Source organism: Lygodium microphyllum, chromosome 12 (genome assembly GCF_053477565.2).
Source record: "Lygodium microphyllum isolate KBCC chromosome 12, Lygodium_microphyllum_v1.1.10, whole genome shotgun sequence".
NCBI lineage: Eukaryota > Viridiplantae > Streptophyta > Polypodiopsida > Schizaeales > Lygodiaceae > Lygodium > Lygodium microphyllum.
In genome coordinates, this window is record NC_141146.1 from 152,430,188 (window position 1) to 152,449,515 (window position 19,328).

At 42.5% G+C, this 19,328-nt stretch overlaps 1 protein-coding gene across 4 annotated transcripts in view; it reads left to right on the top strand.

The window, feature by feature from the left end:
* Window positions 1–1,811: 1,811 nt before the first annotated feature.
* Window positions 1,812–19,328, top strand: part of LOC148028455 (uncharacterized) — a 76,078-nt gene continuing 58,561 nt past the window's right edge. For 3 of the 4 annotated variants that reach the window (XR_015692731.1, XM_087690256.1, XM_087690258.1), the window contains exon 1: window positions 1,812–2,180. Coding sequence is in view for 3 of the 4 variants with exons in the window: in XM_087690256.1 (XP_087546382.1) it covers window positions 1,890–2,180 (291 nt within the window). In the remaining variant the exon portion in view is untranslated. The remainder of the gene's footprint in view (window positions 2,181–19,328) is intronic. The other variant, XM_087690257.1, reaches the window with a different exon arrangement.

Consider the following 19,328-nt stretch of genomic DNA (forward strand, 5'->3'; position numbering starts at 1 on the left):
CATACATGATTTTGTGTAAGTTGATAATGTGTAGATTATGATACCTGATTTGAATATGTATACACTAATTATACAATGATTATGTATACAGATTGTCTTGTAAAGTTTTGCGTACACTTATTATGCATATATTGATATTGTCTCATAAAGTTATGCATACACTGATTATGTATATACTATCATACATGATTTGAATATGTATACACAAATTATGTTTAGATTATCATATATGATTTTGTATAAGCTGATAAAGTGTAGATTATGATACCTGATGTGAATATATATACACTAATTTTACAATGATTATGTATACATATTGTTTTGTAAAGTTATGTATACAGTGTAAAGAACAATGTACAAATTGTCTCAAATACTTATGTAAAGAACAATAATGGATCAATTATGTAAAGCATTGGATGCATCTGGACTGCATGGTATGTACATAAAGTGGTCAACATCACAACAAATGCAAAAATATGCAAATGCATTTCAGGCTCTTTGAGATATACTGTATGTTGTTGGTGCAGTAGATGGTAATTATATACCCATTATTGCCCCAAGAGAAAACCATGAAGATTATTTTAATAGGAAGGGTTTCCACTCAATTATTCTATAGATTAGTGTGGTAGCTAATTGTGTCATTTGGGACTACGACATTGGCTGGGCAGGTTCTATGCACGATTGGAATATTTTTCAACATTCAGATCTAGAAAAATGATGCATAAACAAAGCTTTGGGACAATACTATCTACTGGGCGATTATATTTATCATGCACACTTTTGGATGCTTCCTCCTTTCAAGGGTAGTAAGGATGGACTATCTCCGAAACATTATTATTGGAACTACATACAATCAAGTACTTGTATGCCAATTGAAAGAGCATTTAGCATCCTTAAAGTGTGATTTTGTATATTATTGAAGAGATGTGACGAGCTTTTACAAAATGTCTTGAAGATGGTGGCAGCATGCCTTGTTCTACATAATACATGCATTGTGCACGGAGATAGTTTTGATGATGCATGGATACGTGAAGCGACAACGGAACTTGAGAGAGAAAGTAATATACCTTGTCAAGACATGGACCGACAAAGTAGATTGAGGAATGGATTAGCAACTATACTAACAAACACAGGTATTACACAAGCAATTCAAAGAGCTCAATCAGCGAATCCAACACCGGGGGCAAGCCAATCTAGAGGAGCAACTCGAAGAGACAACATTGCTCGAGCCATGTTTCTTTGAGAGAGGGAGAATGCAAATGTGAGAACTGTCCCTGGTGATTTTGACTCTGCGAAAGAGATCAACGATGAAGACAATGGTGAGTACACTTGTATAGCATTTGCATTGCAGGTGGAAAGAGGGGTGGTGTGCTAATAAAATTTCCCTCTTTCCACCTTTCTGCAGAGAGTTGGGTAGAGCCATGCCTCAACAACATGGTGAAAGGGTTCAACTTCCCAGCTCTCTTTTTCATTACTAATTTGTGTTAGTTTCATTAATTTTTTTTTGGATTTTATAACATCAATTTGTAATGCTTTATAGCCAATGATTGTGTAAATCGTGAATTGCAATAATAATCGTAAGTGCCAATAACGATTAACATGGATTATTATGACAGTAATATGTGTTAGTTTTATGAATTGTATTCCTTTTTTTTGGTCAATAACATGAACTTGTGTTATCTAACATCAATGATTGTGTTTAATGAGGTATTCAAATATTAATTATTATATCAATAATGATTGTGTTTAATGAGGTATTCAAATAACGAGCAATGGCCTAGCGCTCTCCAAGCCCCCGAGCCCCCCTCCGAAGAGCAAAAAAACAAGGAAATAAATAAATCCACACTCGCACATCCGCTGCTACAGAGTAGACTGAAGTCGCTGCTAATATGGAGTGCCCGTGCCCGTGTCAGGAGAGAGGAGTTCACCTCCAGCTGCCGGTTGCCTTGCCCCCGTCTTTCTCCCTACGGAAGGCCGTGTGCAGCTATGGCTTCTTCATGACAGCTCCGAACCTCTGGATTGATGGCGTGCTGCAGCGGCCACTGCGCTTGTCTCAGGGCCAGGCCGTTCTCACTCGCACGTTCCTCTGCACCTCCTCTTCTTCCTCCCCGTGCCTCGTCACCTGTCTTCTCGGACTCGATGATCAGCAGCTCACTAGTGACGACCGGGACTGCATTGCGGTAAAGCTCCATTGCACATTCTTTTTTACCCATTTTGAGATAATACACTCTTTAATTAGTCTGGCTTTGCCTTTGTTGCACTTGTATCATCTTTGTAAAAAGACTCACTCCGATACTGTCAATATGTTAATTACTAATATGTTCAATGGTAATGGCTGGATCTATGGAAAGAAATTTTTGTAACTGTCTAGAAGGAGGGTTGCCTCCAGTCCAAATATTATTTGGGGCTAGAGAGTACTGTAACAGTGATGCTAGCTTTGTTCCAATGCATGGCTCGGATAATGTAACCTGAATGAACAATGAAGCTTGATCACACTAGGATCCTTCTCCCTGGAAGCTTACTTATGCCAATGCATAAATGGGATAGCTTACAAGCTGAATGAACAGCTGGAAACTAGCATAGTTTGAATGTGAATGAATAGCAGAGCTTGATTGCATTGGGATCCACCTCACAAGATGAATGGACAGTGGGCTGGTAGGATTGTTTGAATGTGAAAGAATAGTGGAGCTGAATGAAGAGCATGACTCTCCTCTGGCATGGAGGAGTGTTTCAGCAGGCAAGGGCCCAATCTTACAAGAACACACCAGCTTGCAAGCTGAATGAACAACAGGAAGATATAGGACTGTTCCAATCCCGCTCGAACAATAGAGCTAGATTGCACTTGGATCCCACTCCTTTGCATACCATTGCACAAAAGAAGTAGCTCACAAGCTGAATAAAGAACATGACTCTCCTCTACCCAGGAGGAGCGTTTTAGCAGTAGGTAAGGGCCCAGTCTTACAAGAACACATTAGCTCATAAGGTGAACGAACAAAAGGAAGACAGGAGAGTTCCAATGCCAAACGAACAATGGAGCTAGGCTGCATTGGGATCCCCCTCCTTTGTGACCTTACTAGTGCCAATGCCAAACAGGATAGCTCATAAGTTGAATGAAGATTAATACTCTTTTTACCATAGTAACATGGGATTGGTTTTGGGGGTGGGAATGTGGATGAGGACAAGAATTGCCATCCCTGGTCACCATGAGAGGGGGCCCTTGTTAGAGCTGGACATTCCTTGGACAGGCAAGTACAGTAGGTAGTCCACATGGTAGTACACTAGGAGTCCATGTGGTAGGTCGGACAACTTTTTTGCCTAGTCGACTGTATTTAATGCAGACGACCTGTTATTGTTGGTGCATTATTTCTGGCCTATTTATTGGCCTTAGTCTTCACACTCTCAGTCAGTTGTGCTCCTAGTTTTCAGGTTGCAGACCATGTAGACTGCCCTCGGGGTTCACGGAGGGCGAGTTCTTCGAGGTGGAGACATATGCAGACATTCTCTTTGCACTCATATATGTATTTGCATCCTTATACAACATTCTTCAATACAGATTTTCTGCATTTCATTGTCTCTTTTTCTCTCTCTCTCTTCTCTCTCTATTCACTCTTTGTTTTGGTCATTCGCTTCTGCACTGCGTCACTCTAACATGGTATTAGAGCATTGAAGGACTAACCTAGGGTGGACCTATGTGAAGAGGAGATTTCAGCACAACACAAGATTGCATTTTTTCAGCGTTTAAAGGCAAGTGTGGGCATGTGAGAAAGGAGAAGATTTGTTGAAGCCGTTGCTGTTTTTTAGCTGTTAGAGAAGGAAAAAGACTGCGTTTTGGGCCTTATAAGTGTAGATTTTACCTTTCCATCGCCTCCGGTGAGTGAAGGAGCAGTCCGAGCAGCGAAGAGCCCTAGCAAGCTACTTTTACACAATTAGAGAGGACTGCTTTTTGTGTGTTGTGCAGGTATTGTAGGTGAAGATGCCTTCTGAGGTTGAGACAGAGTTTCAAGCGATCATGGACTGGAAGGTGCCTGTATTACCACCTCTTCCATCAGATCAAAAGCTCGATGGCGAGAATTACCGCATCTGGTGGGCCATGATGCTTGCCATTTTGGAGTCCCATGATTTGACAGAGCTTTTTACGGAGACTATTCATTGTTCTTTTTTGCGAGATGAGTCTAGATTCTCTTCCAGTGACAAAGTGGAGTTGGCAAAGGCTCAGGCACATTGGGATAAACTCAATGCGCATATTCACTTATTTTTATCTCTCATGTACTATAGCTGTTATCTCTCATATTGAGCATTTGACGGGCTCGGGAGATATGATTGGAGCTTGATCAGATGTACAAACATATGACCATCATGAAGTGAGTTTCTTTGGAAGTGTAGATGAGGACCACGAGTGCCAACAAGTCATCTTCTATGGGAAAGCATATTTACAAGATGAGGTAGCTTTAGATGCAGGTACAAAATGTAGGAAAGGTGATTACACTCGAAGACATGGCGATAACTCTTCTTTCACAATTACTGCCCATTTCAGTAGCTTTTATTTCGCCTTGATTGCTTCAGGGTGGTCTAAGGCTCTTCTATGGAAAGAGTTGGTTTCTATGGTCTTGACCAAGAGGAGCAGTTGAAAGGGACCAATGCTTCTAAGTTTGAGGCCTTGGTTGGTTAGTTCTCTCAAAAGAAGGGGAAGGACCAAAAGAAGAAGAATGAGGATAAATCTAAAAAGGACAAAGAAAAGGAGTCCACTTGTCACATCTGTGGCAAGACACGTCCTTGGAAAGAATTGCCCTGACAAGGAGAAGAAAAAGAAATCTTCAAAGGATTTTGGAGCGGTGGCTGCTCCCTCATCAACTGCTTTTCTCCACTTGGAGGTGGTTTAGGAATCGACCTTGACGACTTTTGATGCTGCATTGACGGCCCCATACACTTGGGAGTGGATTATTGATAGTGGTGTCGCACGGCTCATGACTCCTTCAACACGTGTTGCTCATTTGCGGCCTTCGCATGGCCATATCCTGATTGGTGATAGTTCGTCTATTTCTATTTAGGGGTGGGGTGACATGCATCTTATTCGAGATGGGCGAGGTGGTGCCCATACATATGAGGTGCTTTATGTGCTAGCCTTGGGATACCATCTACTTTTGGTGCACAAGATATGTGCCCTTGGCCTTTTGCTCGAATTTGATGTGGATTCTTGATCGTGGCTCGAGATGGGTTCTTTCTTCAGGCTATGAGGAGAATGGAGTCTATAAGTTGCGGTCTTTTCTTGTCTTGACTTCTCTTGACTTCTCTTCTTCTTACCTCTCAAACCCAATTCGATTTTTGGCATGCTCGGTTTGTTGGCCACCTCAACTATGATTACCTTCGGAAGGCGTCAAGGGGATAGCTTGTTCGAGGTTTGCTGGGTATTGTGGTGAGCCAGCAACCTTGTGTATCCTGCATTTGTGGGAAGTAGACTCGTGATGCTATTCCCAGAAAGGCTTTGAGGCCGTCTTCAGCACCCTTGGAGCTTGTTTCTACCAATATTTGTGGACGGATAAGGACAGAGTCCCTTCGGGGGAGCTTGTATTTCATGCTAATTGTGAATGATTATAGCAGGATGACATGGGCTTATTTCTTAAAGTTGAAGTTGGAGGCTTTCTCCAACTTTAAGGATTGGTTGCTCTTTGAGGAGAACCGATCCGACCAGAAACTGAAGACCTTATGATTGGATAAGGGCGGAGAATTTGTTTCTAATGAGCTTTCTGGTTTTTGTGTAGATCGTGGTATTTACAGGACTCGGGAGTTTGGCAATACAAACACCCCTCAGGAGAATGGCATCTTGGAGCGGAAGAATTAGTGTGATCGAGATGGCCTATATCATGATAGAGCATCGTTAGACACCTCGGTGTCTATGGGCTGAGGCTGTGGATATTGTAGTTCACATCCTTAATCAATACACTACTTTCGTTGTTGATATGTTCGCTTATGAGGCGTACTTTGGGTATAAGCCAGGTGTTTCTTATTTCAGGGTTTTTGGGTGTGATGCCTATGTTCACATCCCGAAAACACAGCGTGACAAATTTGAAGCGGCTTCCCAACGACAAGTGTTTGTGGGCTATAGCTCGCAATCTCAAGGCTACCAATTGTATGATCTCGTTAAGCGGGATGTCTACACGAGCCGTGATGTTCGGTTCGTGGAAATTCCAGCCTCAGAGGGGGGTGAGGAACACCCTTTTCTTGGAGATCCCGGTGATAGGTGGGCGACAACGGCTGTTCCTCTGGAGCCTGTGCCTCTTGAGGACTCTCTTTAGATGAGGAGCTTAGTTCTCAGCCATGAGTCTCACTGATTGTACCCTAGCCGTTAGGACCTTCCAAAAACTTCAACAAATGGAGAGCGAAGAGGCAAGATTCGGCCTCCTCCTTGTTGGGTTCATGACACTATTTGTGATGCAGGGGTTGAGACTCGAGAGGGTCCCTGAGGAGTGGCAGCTATAGGATGGCGTGCGGCATTCTCGGAGGAACCAAGCACACCACTCCAAGCTTGTTTACATTAATTACTGTTTGATGACTCGTGTCATGCAGGATCAAGAGCCCGCCTACGTGAAGGAGGCTTTAGAGCATGATTATTGGTGGAAAGCGATGGAGCAGGAGCTGGAGTCGATTGAGAGGAATGCCACTTCGTATCTTGTGCCAAAGTCTCCTCATAAGAAGTTCATTGGAGTCAAATGGGTCTTCAAGACCAAGTATCGCAGTGATGGCACGTTGGACAAGCATAAGGCCCGCCTTATTGCTAAAGGTTTTTGCACAGTGGCCCGGCATTGATTTCCATGATACTTTTGCCCCTATAGCTCGGACGACTACTATTTGCATCGTTCTTGCCTTGGCTAGCCATAGGAGGGCTGGTCTATCAATTGGATGTGAAGTCTGCCTTCTTAGATGGGGAGTTGAAGGAGGAGATTTATGTTAAGCAGCCTCCGGGCTTCAGTTCTTTTGATGGTAAGGTGTAGAGGTTGAGGAAGGCTCTCCATTTCCCTAACTAAGCTCCTTGTGCTTGGAATGAGAAGATTAACTCATTCCTCTAGGAGAAATTGGGGTATCGGCGTTTCAAAGCCGATCCTCAGCTTTGTATTCACGCCTTGGTGGAGGCCGTGTGTTGTTTGTCCTTTATGTGGACGACTTGATTGTGACAGCAGGTGACCATACTTAGATGATTGAGCAGACGAAGGCAACACTTTATGAGAAGTTTGAGATGACGGATATGGGACTTTTTCCCTTCTTTCTATGTCATGAGATCTATTAGACTCCGATGGGGATCTTTATTTCCCAGTAGCAGTATGTATAGGAGCTCTTGACTACGTGTGAGATGGAGGGATGCAAGTCTTGTACGTCTCCTATGGACCCGAATTGGAAGGCTACCATTCATTCCGATTCTCCTTTGGCGGATGCTACCCGTTATAGGTAGTTGGTTGGCTCCTTGATCTGGCTTCTTAATACTCGTGTTGACTTATGCTATGCTGTAGGTGTGCTGGTGGGGCTCATGAGTGAACCTAAGATGGTGCATTGGTAGGTCACTTAGAGGATTTTGCAGTTTCTATGGGGGACTCTTGATCTTGGGATCTATTATCCAACAGGTACAGGTGCTACAGACTTGGTCCTTATAGGTTGGAGTGATTCAGATTGGGCTGGTGATGTGGATCATCAGAGGTCCATGACAGGTTATTGCTTTACCTTGGGTGTCGGTGTTGTTTCATGGAGCAGTAAGAGGCAACCCATGGTTGCCCTATCTTCGATTGAGGGAGAGTATCATGCAATGTCTTCTACTACATGTGAGACAGTGTGGTTTCGCAGGTTCTTGGAGGAGCTTGGCTATTTGCAGAGAGGTTCTACTGTTCTTTAGTGCAACAATGAGAGTTGCATTGCCTTGGCTAGGAACCCTATCTTTCATGCTCAGATGAAGCATATTGAGATCTAGTACCATTTCATTTGGGAGAAGATTCCGGATGTGACTATATCCTTAGTCTTTTGCAAGACAAATGACAATTTTGCAGACTTGTTTACAAAGGCTCTTCCTTAGGCTTTACTTCGACAACACTCTAGATCCCCTAGCTTTCTGCCGTGTCCAAGATCTAAGAGGGAGTGTTAGAGCTGGACATTCCTTGGACAGGTAGGTACAACAGGGAGTCCATGTGGTAGTTGACATAGGCAAGTTGGTGACACGTGGTAGGCCGGATAGCTGGTCAGACAGCTTTTCCATCCAATTGGCTGCATTTAGTGCTGTCGACCTGTTGTTGCTAGCACATTATTTTTGGCCTATTTATTGGCCTCGGTCTTCACATTCTTAGTCAATTGTGCTCCCACTTTTTGAGGCTGTAGACTATGGAGATTGCCCTCGAGGTTCTCGGAGGGTGAGATCTTCGAGGTGGACAGATATACAAACATTCTCTCTACACCTGTGTATATATCTGCATCCTTATACAACATTCTTCACTGCAGATTTTCTGCGTTTCACTCATTCTCTCTCTCTCTCTCTCTCTCTCTCTCTCTCTCCTCTCTCTGTTCACTCTTTGTTTTGGTCATTCGCTTCCGCACTGCTTTACTTTGACAGCCCTAACATGGGGATGAGATTGGGAGGGTTCAGAGGTAGGATGGGATTGGGATAGGAAGCTAGAAAATAGCCATCCCATGTTACTCTGCTTTTTGCTCTTCTACTTGGGAGGAGCAACAAAATCAATTGTTTAGAGAAGCAATAATACATAAACTTAGAGAATGAGAAAGCGGATCATGGACAACATGAGAACAATGAGTACAAACCACATGGGTAGTGGTTGATCACTAGAGTGCCTCTAGTTTCCCTCTCTTCATAGGATGCAAGTGTGCTAGAGTGGGGTGTAGGAGAGGAGGAGCACACAATAGATAGGTAATAAAAAAGCCAAAAACGGCAGTAGTCGGCTGCTTATTGGTGCCTCAAATATGGCAAGTCTGCCAATAGAAACAATCCACCCATCAATGGAAATGTGCCACCAACTGAGTAAGTGTCCATCTAACTACCCTACCAAGTACTCACTAATCTACCCATTAATATAGTGCCTAAACCCTCGAAATATACAAAACTAACACCCTCTCTGAGATCGTGTGTGACAAGTAAAATGGATGATGAAGAACATGGTATTATAAATAAACAACCACGTTTATCTAGAGATTATTCTCCTTGTGACTACTACAAAAAGAGTGATCATCCAACCCATCTGTGTTCCAAGAGGCGTTTTTATTCATATCGTAATAGCCCTTCTTCTCATTTTTCCATAGTGAAACCAACCTTCCTTCTTGGCAAGGGTGGTGAATGACCTGATCTACCACAACTTACAGCAAGCAATAAATGCACAAATCTGAAAATGTAAACTTTACCACTTAATCTTGGACAGCTGACACCAAATTGGCCTCAATAATTGGCACCTGTTGCGGTATTTCTTTAATCGTATTGCTCTAATTTGAAGTACAAAAAGATATAAGCTGATCCCTCTTGAAATTCAATACAATGGGCTGTCATAAATGATCAAGTAGCCTTTAGAATGAATTTCCCCTTGATTTGATCTCTACTAGGGCACAAATCAGTGTTCAAGCTCTTGCATGTGGGTCATAATCATTGAGAATAGGCTGCTTATCAGATCAGCTACAAATTTCTTGCCTTCAGCTGCTACATTGAGTACAAGGTCCTTAGTAATTGGGCACGGATCCTGAGGTGACTGATAAATCCTAGTTGCTATGGTAAATTAGGGTTTCAGCAGCAATTTCTTCAGTTGCACACTTCCTAGAGCTGGAAATGGTTTAGAATTGTTGAGGGATGATTACTAGACAAGAGATAAATCAAGTGAAAGGAGTATCTTTTGATTAGTAGCTTTGATGGCAATTTTGATGGTGCCAATAGCTTTGAAAGGGGGGTAAAACTCTTTTGCAATTGGTGAGCCCTCTTGTTCTACCACTGCCTCTCACTGAGGTAGAGAAGGAAATCAGCTACCCTAGTCTTGTTGCGTTGCGTGATCAGCCTTGGCTTGTCTTCTGGCTGGAATTGGCTTGCTCAGCTAATAACATGCTTGTACTAGCCTCTTGTGTCTCTCAACTTCCACAAGCTTCAGAATGTCTCAAATGATCTTCAGCCAGCCCCCAAAAATGTCCTCCCTTAGTTAGCATAGGTAATTTTGACAAGTGGTAGTATGTTTTGCCACTTTGCAACCTTCTAATTGTAAATTCCAGCATCAATTACTTAATTTTCAGCATTTATTTTTTGAAAATTAATTAACTATTCCTTTGTCCTTGACCAAGAACTAGCGAGTGCCCATTCACATAACTTCCATGAGACATTGAATTGCCTTAAACATTAATTGGCCTTGGACTAGGATTAATTAATTAATTAAGCCCTACTCCCACAATGTCATCGTTGGATATTTAATGGCTCAATTAATGGCCTAGACCCAAATTGATATTAGGCACCCACAAGTACCTATGCAACATAACTTTATACTATTGCCAATGTCACTCACTGCTCACTTGGGGTACTTAGGTTGTCAATGTGACTTAATTGACTTGCGCTTCACATGTGCACAACTTAATAATGCCAAAGCTAAGCATTGAAAGTACACGTCCTTGTGACAGACCTCCCCTTTGAAATCCTTGCAATTGTCCTTGATTGCGTTGCAATGTGATAAAAGCAAAGTAATTTGAATTGGAAAAAAGCGTAGGCATCATAGTCAAAGAATATCAGCTGCTACTATTCCACTATGCTTCAACCAAACACATGTTGAAATTTTTGGTCAACATAACTAAGTCATAACTGACCAAAAATGAATCATAACTATTGTCAAAACCACACGGGATGCATTCATTAACTCTAAATAAAAAAATTTCTGACTAAGTAACCATAGTAAAGCATAAATTGAGCATAAACAATGGCTGAACTATCAATGACATTCAACAATATACTGCTGTCCATAAAAACCAGCTGAATACTACCGATAATAATTGATGATCATCCACTTAAAACTAGCGAGTGATAAAATGAATCTTTGATGAATATAATCTAATGCAAATGTACCCTTTCAAAGCTACAGTGAAAACCATACCCATAAGCATACCAAGTACAGTGACTAGTACACTGAATAGTGGCCTGGCAAACATATTGTTAGCAAATAGTACCTTAGATGCATGCTGAATACATGTGAGATCCACTATATACATGAGCTGTCCATCACTAGAGGAGTGGAAGTGCTACCTTCCCCTCGAGCATTAGGTAGTGTTGTGGACCTCCCACTTTGTTGGACTTGAAAGAGCCTGAATTAAAGTTAGCTCTGGCTGAAATGCCTCTAAGTAAAGTTGCAACAATTGAAAGTGGTCTGCTAAGGCACCCTCTTCCATCCATTTGGCATCCATTGGTGAGTAGTTTTGAAACTTGACCAAGTACCTCTGGAAAATTTGTTATTTTCCTTTCCTTGCTCTTTTTGCCTCTTCTTAGCTCTATTTTTAGACCTGCCTCTTTTCTTAGCCTTGAAAACTTTCTCAGATGGTTTCTCATCTTCGTCCTTGAAGCTAGAAGACTGTCCTTGTAACAAAGAATTGGCTATGCATGCCATCTCAATAAGTTGTGACATGTTGTACCACCATTGCAATGAGCTTAATATAGAAGGCCAACTTCTGCAACTAATAGTGGACAAAAAAGGAATGGTTCGGAGAAACATACTCCTGAAATTGCTCAAATGTAGACCATAATAAATCCATCCTAGGCTGCAATCTTTCCACTTTATCTTGGAACAACGGACATAATGTGGCCTGTCTTTGGAGAACTGCCAAGTCCTGTTGAGATATAGAAGGAATCATAGGAACACTGGGGCTTGGAGGAATGGACTGTGACTGTGCCAGTTGGTCCTGCAATTGCTTAATCTGGGAAGCTTGGGATTCCAATGTATTATAAGCAGTTTGCAAAGTTGAGAGTTTCGTATCCAAAAGAGTCTTAAAATCTTGAGCTTATTTGGATACGTTCTCTTTCTCTTCCGAAACTCTAGTGACCTCTAACCGAGCCTCTGCTAACTGAATTTTCAAAGAAGATATTTCTTTTCTCTGGGTCTCAATCATTTGTGTCTGTTGCTCCATTTGCTTAAACAGATCAGCGAGAGTGTCTTTAGCAGAGACTAACTCTGTGGTTGCCTTATGCATCTGGTTCTTGGATTGCATCAATTCTTCATAGAAAGAAGCATATAACTGTTAAACATATGCTGTCACTGAGAGTTCAATAGAACTCTGGATGTCGTTACAAAGGAAAGGAATAGCATCCCCTAACACTAAACTGTTCAGCGAAGGAACTTATATTTTCAAAGAAACCCTCGATGTGCCCTGAATAAGTTGTTGCATGTGAGGTAGGCAGAGAGGTCATTTCCAGAGTTAGCAAGAACTGTTACTGAATGAATGACTAGTGGAACTTTCTCTGCCACACGCTTCAAGCGCTTCCGTTGAATGACCAATGGAGGAGGGGAATGAAGATCCTCTATGTCAATGGGTTTTGAATCCTCTGAAGGTGGAGGGGGAGGGACTTGATCAGATGGAGGAAGGGGTAGCACACCCTTCTTAAGGCGTGAATATGTCAAGAAAGCATATAAATATGAACCATAGGTTACATTGGTAACATTCCCTCTAGTCACTTTGACAAAATGCTGGTCCTTCTTTGTAAGAAGGTAAGTACTCCAGTTAATGGCAACCCCTTTTAACACCATTCTGGAAGTTGTGAAGAGCTCCTTGAACAATTAGTGAGATGATGTTTGGGCAGGCATGAACTTGTCTTGGAGAAATTGACAGACTAGCTTCCAAAGAGGATCAATGATCATTGAAAAAGACACTCTTGAAGTGTTAATCACCTTCTTGACATGAATGACCTCTTTAGTCTGCTTCTGTAAAATAACTTGAGAATCTCGTCATTTGAGAATAACTGTCTGGTTGTAACAAAGGGTTCTTCTTTGTAGGGAAGAGACAGCCTTCGCTAACTCTCTAGGTATCAAAACCATGGAAGTACCACGAACCAAGCCCGATTTCTTACTGTATGACGCAAGAAACTCATCACATAGGGTTGGATCGTCTGGAATCAAAGGGAGTGAAGCAGCCACGAAAGATGCAAGGCTTGCTTTCACGATAGACTCAAAAGTCAGTAGGGAAAAATAATCCCTACTGAACAGTGGGATATACTGAACTAGAGGAGGAGCTTGAGGCGCCATTCAGATGGAATATACAAACATCACAAACACAGATAATCATAGAGAATGCTTGGTAGGGGTGTGTATGCAAGAGACTGAGGGTGCACTGAGTAGTCTCAAATGCAAGGAATCCAATAAAAAAAAGCAAAAACCACTGACTGGAAAAAATTAAACACCTTAGTGTTTTTGAAAAAAAAAATAAAAAAAATCAAGGCACTGTTAGTGGGATCACATTTGGTTTACTTAATGTTGATTAGTGTTTGGGTGAAATTATTATTATGATTTATTATTATTTATTTATTTTTAATTGTAATTTAGGTGCGTTTGTATTTTGTATTTTATGTTTTTAAAGGTATATTTTTTAATTTTAAAATATTCCAAAAGTAGTCAAATGCATCGATGGAATTTTTTGTGATTTTTTTGAATTTAATTTTGATTTTTACGATTTCTAAATAAAATTTTCTTAAATTTTAGTGAATTTTAAATATTATTAGTTTTTTTCAATTAATTCTCTATATTATACTCAGCAAGATCAACCAGAAAATTACCCAATTTAGTAAGGAATTTTTTCATAATTTTGTTGTTTTTTAAATTGAATTTTTATGAATTTTTGAATGTTTTTAAGTGTTTTAAGGTAAAATTTTAGGTATTTTTCTCGGGTTTGTGGAAAATCAAAAGAGATAATTGGGCTGCATGTGAACAGCTGTGTGTGCTCGGGGATGGCACGCACCATCTCAGGGAGAAGACCAAATGCGCGTCCTTGCGCGTGAACACCCGTGACAAGGCTTGTACGCACATGCACACCTGGACATCCGCGCTGCGTGTGGAGGGTGGGGGTAGAGTGGGATAGGGGTAGGAAAGGGAGCTAGAAAGGAGGAAACGAGGGTTACGTTAGTGAGCTAGTCGGGTAGGTTAACTAAGTACAGTAGGTAAGCTAAGGAAGCTAGGTTAGGGAAGTTGATTAGGTGAGTTAAGTTAGGTTAGGTTAGGTTAAGGAAGTTAGGTTAGTTAAGTTAATTAGGTTAGTTAAGTTAATTAGGTTAGGTAAGTAAATTAGGTTAGATAAGTTAATTAAGTTAGGTAAGGGAATTAGGTTAGTTAAGGAAATTACTGAGTTAACTAACCAAGGTAGGGTAAGGAAAGAGGAGAAAGAGGAGGCGGCGAAGGAGGAGAGGGAAGAGGATTCGAGCGGCGGAGGCTGGCGGTGCTGGAGGCGAAGACGCTGGAGGAGGAGCAGGAGGGGGCGCTCGAGGACGAGCGCGGGAGGACGAGGAGGAGGAGGGGGCGCTCGAGGACGAGCGCGGGAGGACGAGGAGAAGGGGGCGCTGGAGCAAAGGGAGGCGTAGACGGCGGCGCTGCGCTGGAGGGGAGAGAGGCGTGGACGGTGGCGCTGGAGGGGAGGGAGGCGTGGATGAGATGGCGAAGGGGGAGATGATGAGGAGAAGCGAGGGGGACGAGGGGAGGGGAGCCGCGGTGAGGAGCCGCGATGGAGAGGGAGGGGACTGGAGGAAAGGGGTCATGATGGAAGGAGAAAAGGAAGGCGGCGCGATGCAGAAGGAGAGGGAGGAAGGCTCGATAGAACGAACATGTAAGGTAGTTTTAAAAAAAAGAATTTGTGTGTTGTTTTTGTTTTTTTTGTTTGTTTTGTTTCTGTTTTGTGAATTGTTAATTGTTGGGTTGGTGTTGGGTTGTGCTGTTTTTTATTTGTGTTTTTGTTTTTTGTTTTTTTGTGTTTTTTAATTTTTATTTTTTGGTTTTGTGTGTTGTTCTTGTTGTCTTGTTTTGTTTTTTTTGGTTTTTTTGGTTTTTTTTTTGTATTTTTGTATTTTTGTGTTTTTTATTTTTTTCTCGCTCTTTTTTGTTGCTCTTTTTCTTGTGTGTGTGCGCGCTTTTTTTTGGTGTTTTGTGGTTGTTTTTGATGTGCGTGTTTTGTGGTTGTTTTTGATGTGCGTGTTTTGTTTATGTTTTTATTCATTTTTTTGTTTTGTTTTTGTTATTTGTTTTATTTATTGTTTGTTTGTTTTTTTTGTTTGTGTTGTTTGGTGTTGTGTCTTTTTTGGGGTTTTTTTTGTGTTTGTTTATGTGGCGAAATTCATTAAAAAGTGAGCTCACCCCTGTCCCTTGCGGATGCGCGGGGCAGGAGTAAAAAAATTTACATCGGCGAGATCAGACGAGGCGGGGACGGCGACATACGAGGCACAGAGGCCACAGGGGCGGCCCGAGGCGCTTAAAACAAAAAACAAGCGCGTTCACGCGTGACACGAGAGATGCGGCCATATATCAAGAGGAAGAAAAATTAATAAAACCGAAACTATACGCTGGATCGAAAGACCGTAAAAAGGAAAAATGTATCGGGAGACAAGGGGAAGATGATAGAAAAATGCGACACGGGTTTCGAGGTAAAATTAGGGTGTTCACATGGAAAAAACACGAAAAACAGCTCCAAAAATACATACGAGGATTAATACGAAAAAATCCGCTCGCCGAAATATCACGTCAACACACGGTTTCGACCGAGAAAAGACGCGTTTACATGGAAAAAATCTAAAAATTGTACTCAAAAATGGATTTGGAAATTAATATGGAATGATCTGTGCACCGGAATAGAGGACAGTGAAAAGAAAAAATGTTCGGAAAAATAGAATCGTCAGGGCTATCACATCAAATCTCAGTTCGGATGGAGTTAGAAAGCATTCGCATGGAAGAAATAAAAAAAGGATGCTAAAAAAACACCCAGGAAAATTAATAACAAGAAATCCAGATTGTGAAACAAGGCAGAAAAAAAAATTTTGTGCAGAAAGGGTGATCGGACAAGGCTATTCAGTTAGAATGGAATTCCAAAAAGAGTAGGGCAGGTGCACATGGAAAAATGTTAAAAATATACACGAAAAAGGCCCGAAAGCGCACAAAAATTAATATCGGATGAATTATGCATCGGAAGGACAGGGAGCAAAAGGGAAAAATGTCAGGAGGAAGATGAGGACAAGACTGTCATGTCAGATTTGTGTTCGGAAGCAATAAAGGTGTGTTCACATGGAAAACCGTCCAATTTACGGGAAATGCTTCAAAAATTAATAACGCAAGAACCATCGATCGGAACAAGGTTTGGTGAAAAGGAAAAATAGGCAGTTCGAAGGAACGAATAGGGCTGTAAGGTTGGATTTGGATTCCGGTGAACTGAGGATGCGTTCACATGCAAAACGTCAAAATAAGGAGAAATGAAAATAAGGAAGGAATGGCCCAAAGGGTGGGGGAAAGTTAGAGAGGTGGGTGGGAAAGGGACCCCATGAGGGCAGAAAGAGGTCATGGCATACATGCATGATCAACTTGAGACATATGTAGGGGATATACACATCAGACGCGTAGGGACGTGTCCCTACACTTAAAACCTTAACGGACAGAGTAGATGGATCGCCACAGCCACTGACTTGTCAACTGACTGGATATTGGCGTCCCCACACTTAAGACATTACATATACTTGCAAATAGAAAAGTAGGGTTAGGAACACTAGGCCTGTTTCGCGTATGGTCGAAGGAACCGTCACTGCTACAGAAGGGTTGGAGTCGGCTGTAGGAGGTACCACGGTTCGCTCCAGCGTTCAGCCAGCATGGTAGGAACCATGCAGCAGTACCCAGGGAGGTAGCTGGTTGATGAAGCTCGTAGGGGGAGGGGTCGTTGACGAAGGATAGTCACTCAACTCATTGGCACTCAGATGGGATGAGAGAACAGTCACTCGTCCCATAACTTATATCACTCCAGGTAATATTGATGGAAACCCAGATCTCACACTCAGTTTAGGAATCGACAAGGGGGTGGTGTAAGGGGAGATGCCAGGGTGCACAATTGATGGTGCATCAATGCATCCAACTCGTCTGGCATAGGTGCAAGGAGGAAGGCCAGGGAGCCTTGCAGTACAATGTTCAGAACAGAGTGACGTGTTCTGTGCTGATAGGAAAGACCCATCCCGTGGGTGCATAGGGAAACAAAAATGTACCTTACTCCAATGGTCGTAACGTCCCTCAATCCTCACCTCTCAATAATTGATTGAAGAACCATCCGTCACACTTAGTCCACCCTGTCTTACGCTCTGTTGAAAGATACAGAGGGCAGCCCATTCCTGAAACTCATTGATGTAATCCTCACTGTCACTTGTGTAGAGATTGTATGTCTTGTGCGCATTTGATGGTGCAACTGTGCATTCCCTCTATGCCGGCATACAGTGCAAGAAGGAAGGCCAGGGAGCCTTATGGTGCAGTGCACAGGAACAGATCGTGCGTTGTGTATTGAGAGGCCCATCCCGTGCGTGCAACACTCCGTTCACACATCTCACCTCTCATTTGATTTGAAGGGAAAATTGGTCACTCATCCCATCCTCTGGCCCACGCTCATTGATAGATACAGAGGGCAACCCATACTCACGTCTCCATCCTGTTAGGATGAAAGCACACATCACGCAAGGGATTGGTGATGAAGATCATGTCAGCTGTTGTTGTCATCAGGATCTTGAAGGTGAGGCGTACCCAGGGAGGCAGCCAACAAGTCTCATATTTCAATGATTTGTAAGAAAGGTCGCCTGTTAAGAAGGACAGACGGACTGATATTGCAGAGACAGTGCGCTAAGGGAGGTGGCTTCTAATTATTTCCTGAAAAGGTGCGGTTGGTGAGTTAGCTATCCTGAACTGCGGGGCGTTACCATCTTTTTCACAGTCAGCTTCTCCCCTAAGGGTGTTTCCACCTTTTCTTGGAACGAGACTTGCTATGATAGGGAATTTTTTCATTTTCTCCCATAACAGTTTTGTTTGTTTTTTTTTTCTTTTTCTTTTTCCTTTGTTTTTGTGTTTTTCGTTAAAAAAGAGAATGGTAGAAATACCATGTGTTAGGACCAACCTCGCCACCGTTGTTGGATTAGACGAGAAGAGAACAAGGTCGGGTTGCGAGGTATCTGTGAGGGGCTAGCAGAACAAGATCGCCTCATGAAGAGAATCATAAGGGCTATCAGAAGCATGAAGAGAAGGACGATGCGATGCCCAAAAGGAAGAGGATAGGTCGACTGTGATTGCCAAGGTCCCCAAGGAGGAAAGTACTTTTTCAGACTATAGCCATTGATCAGGAAAGGATCATCAGAGGGATCAACGGTCAGCACGTGAACAGAGCCATTAGGATTGACAGCAAATACCTTGTACGGGCCCATTCACCGTTGTTGAAGCTTGCCAGGAAACTTGTTAAATCTCGAATCATAGGCTAGGACAAGATCACATTCTTTGAACTCCTTGTGCTTGATGAAACTGTCATGATAGGCTTTGCGTCACGCTTGAGTGGTTTCCATACATTGTAGGGCCATCCGCCGTATCTCATCCAAGCATTCCAAGTACAAGAGGCGGTGTTGCAGTGACTCATCATCTCCCAAGCGTTCTTTAACTGCCACACGCTAAGAGGGCAATTTTAGTTGAACAGGGAAGACGGCTTTTGTATCATACACTAGCTGGAAAGGGGTGTGTCCTGTAGCTGCCTTATGGGAGGTTCTGTATGCCCAGAGGGCCTTTGTAAGTCGATCGTTCCAGTCGCGATGATGTGCGGCAATTGTTCTTGTCAGGATCGAGCAAAGAATGCGATTGGTGACTTCAACTTGGCCATTGGCTCTGGGGTAGTAAGGAGTGGACTTACGATGATTTTGTTAAGGAAATGAGTACCTCTGTCACTTACCAGCTCGAGGGAACTGCCAAAACGGGTGATAATATTCTTGTACATGAACAGGGCTATGTTGTTATCATCGTCCCGCTTCAGAGCTTTAGCTTCACACCACTTTGTGACATAATCTGTACATACTAAGATGCATCTGTTCTGCTTCCGTTTGCTGGGTGGATCAATGGGACCCACAAAATCAATCCCCCACTTCTCGAACGGCTTTAGGGAAAGAATAGGTTGCAATGGCATGACACTTGTTTTGATGGGTTTTTCCATTCGCTGACAAGCATCACATCTCTAACAGAAGCTTCTTCTTCTTCTCACGGCTTGAGATGCCAGGAGGATACTGTTGAGTTGCCAGGAGGTTGGCTATGTCTGCATACCAGGGAGTAACTGTTTCAACTAGAAACAAGAATGCATCAGGAAGG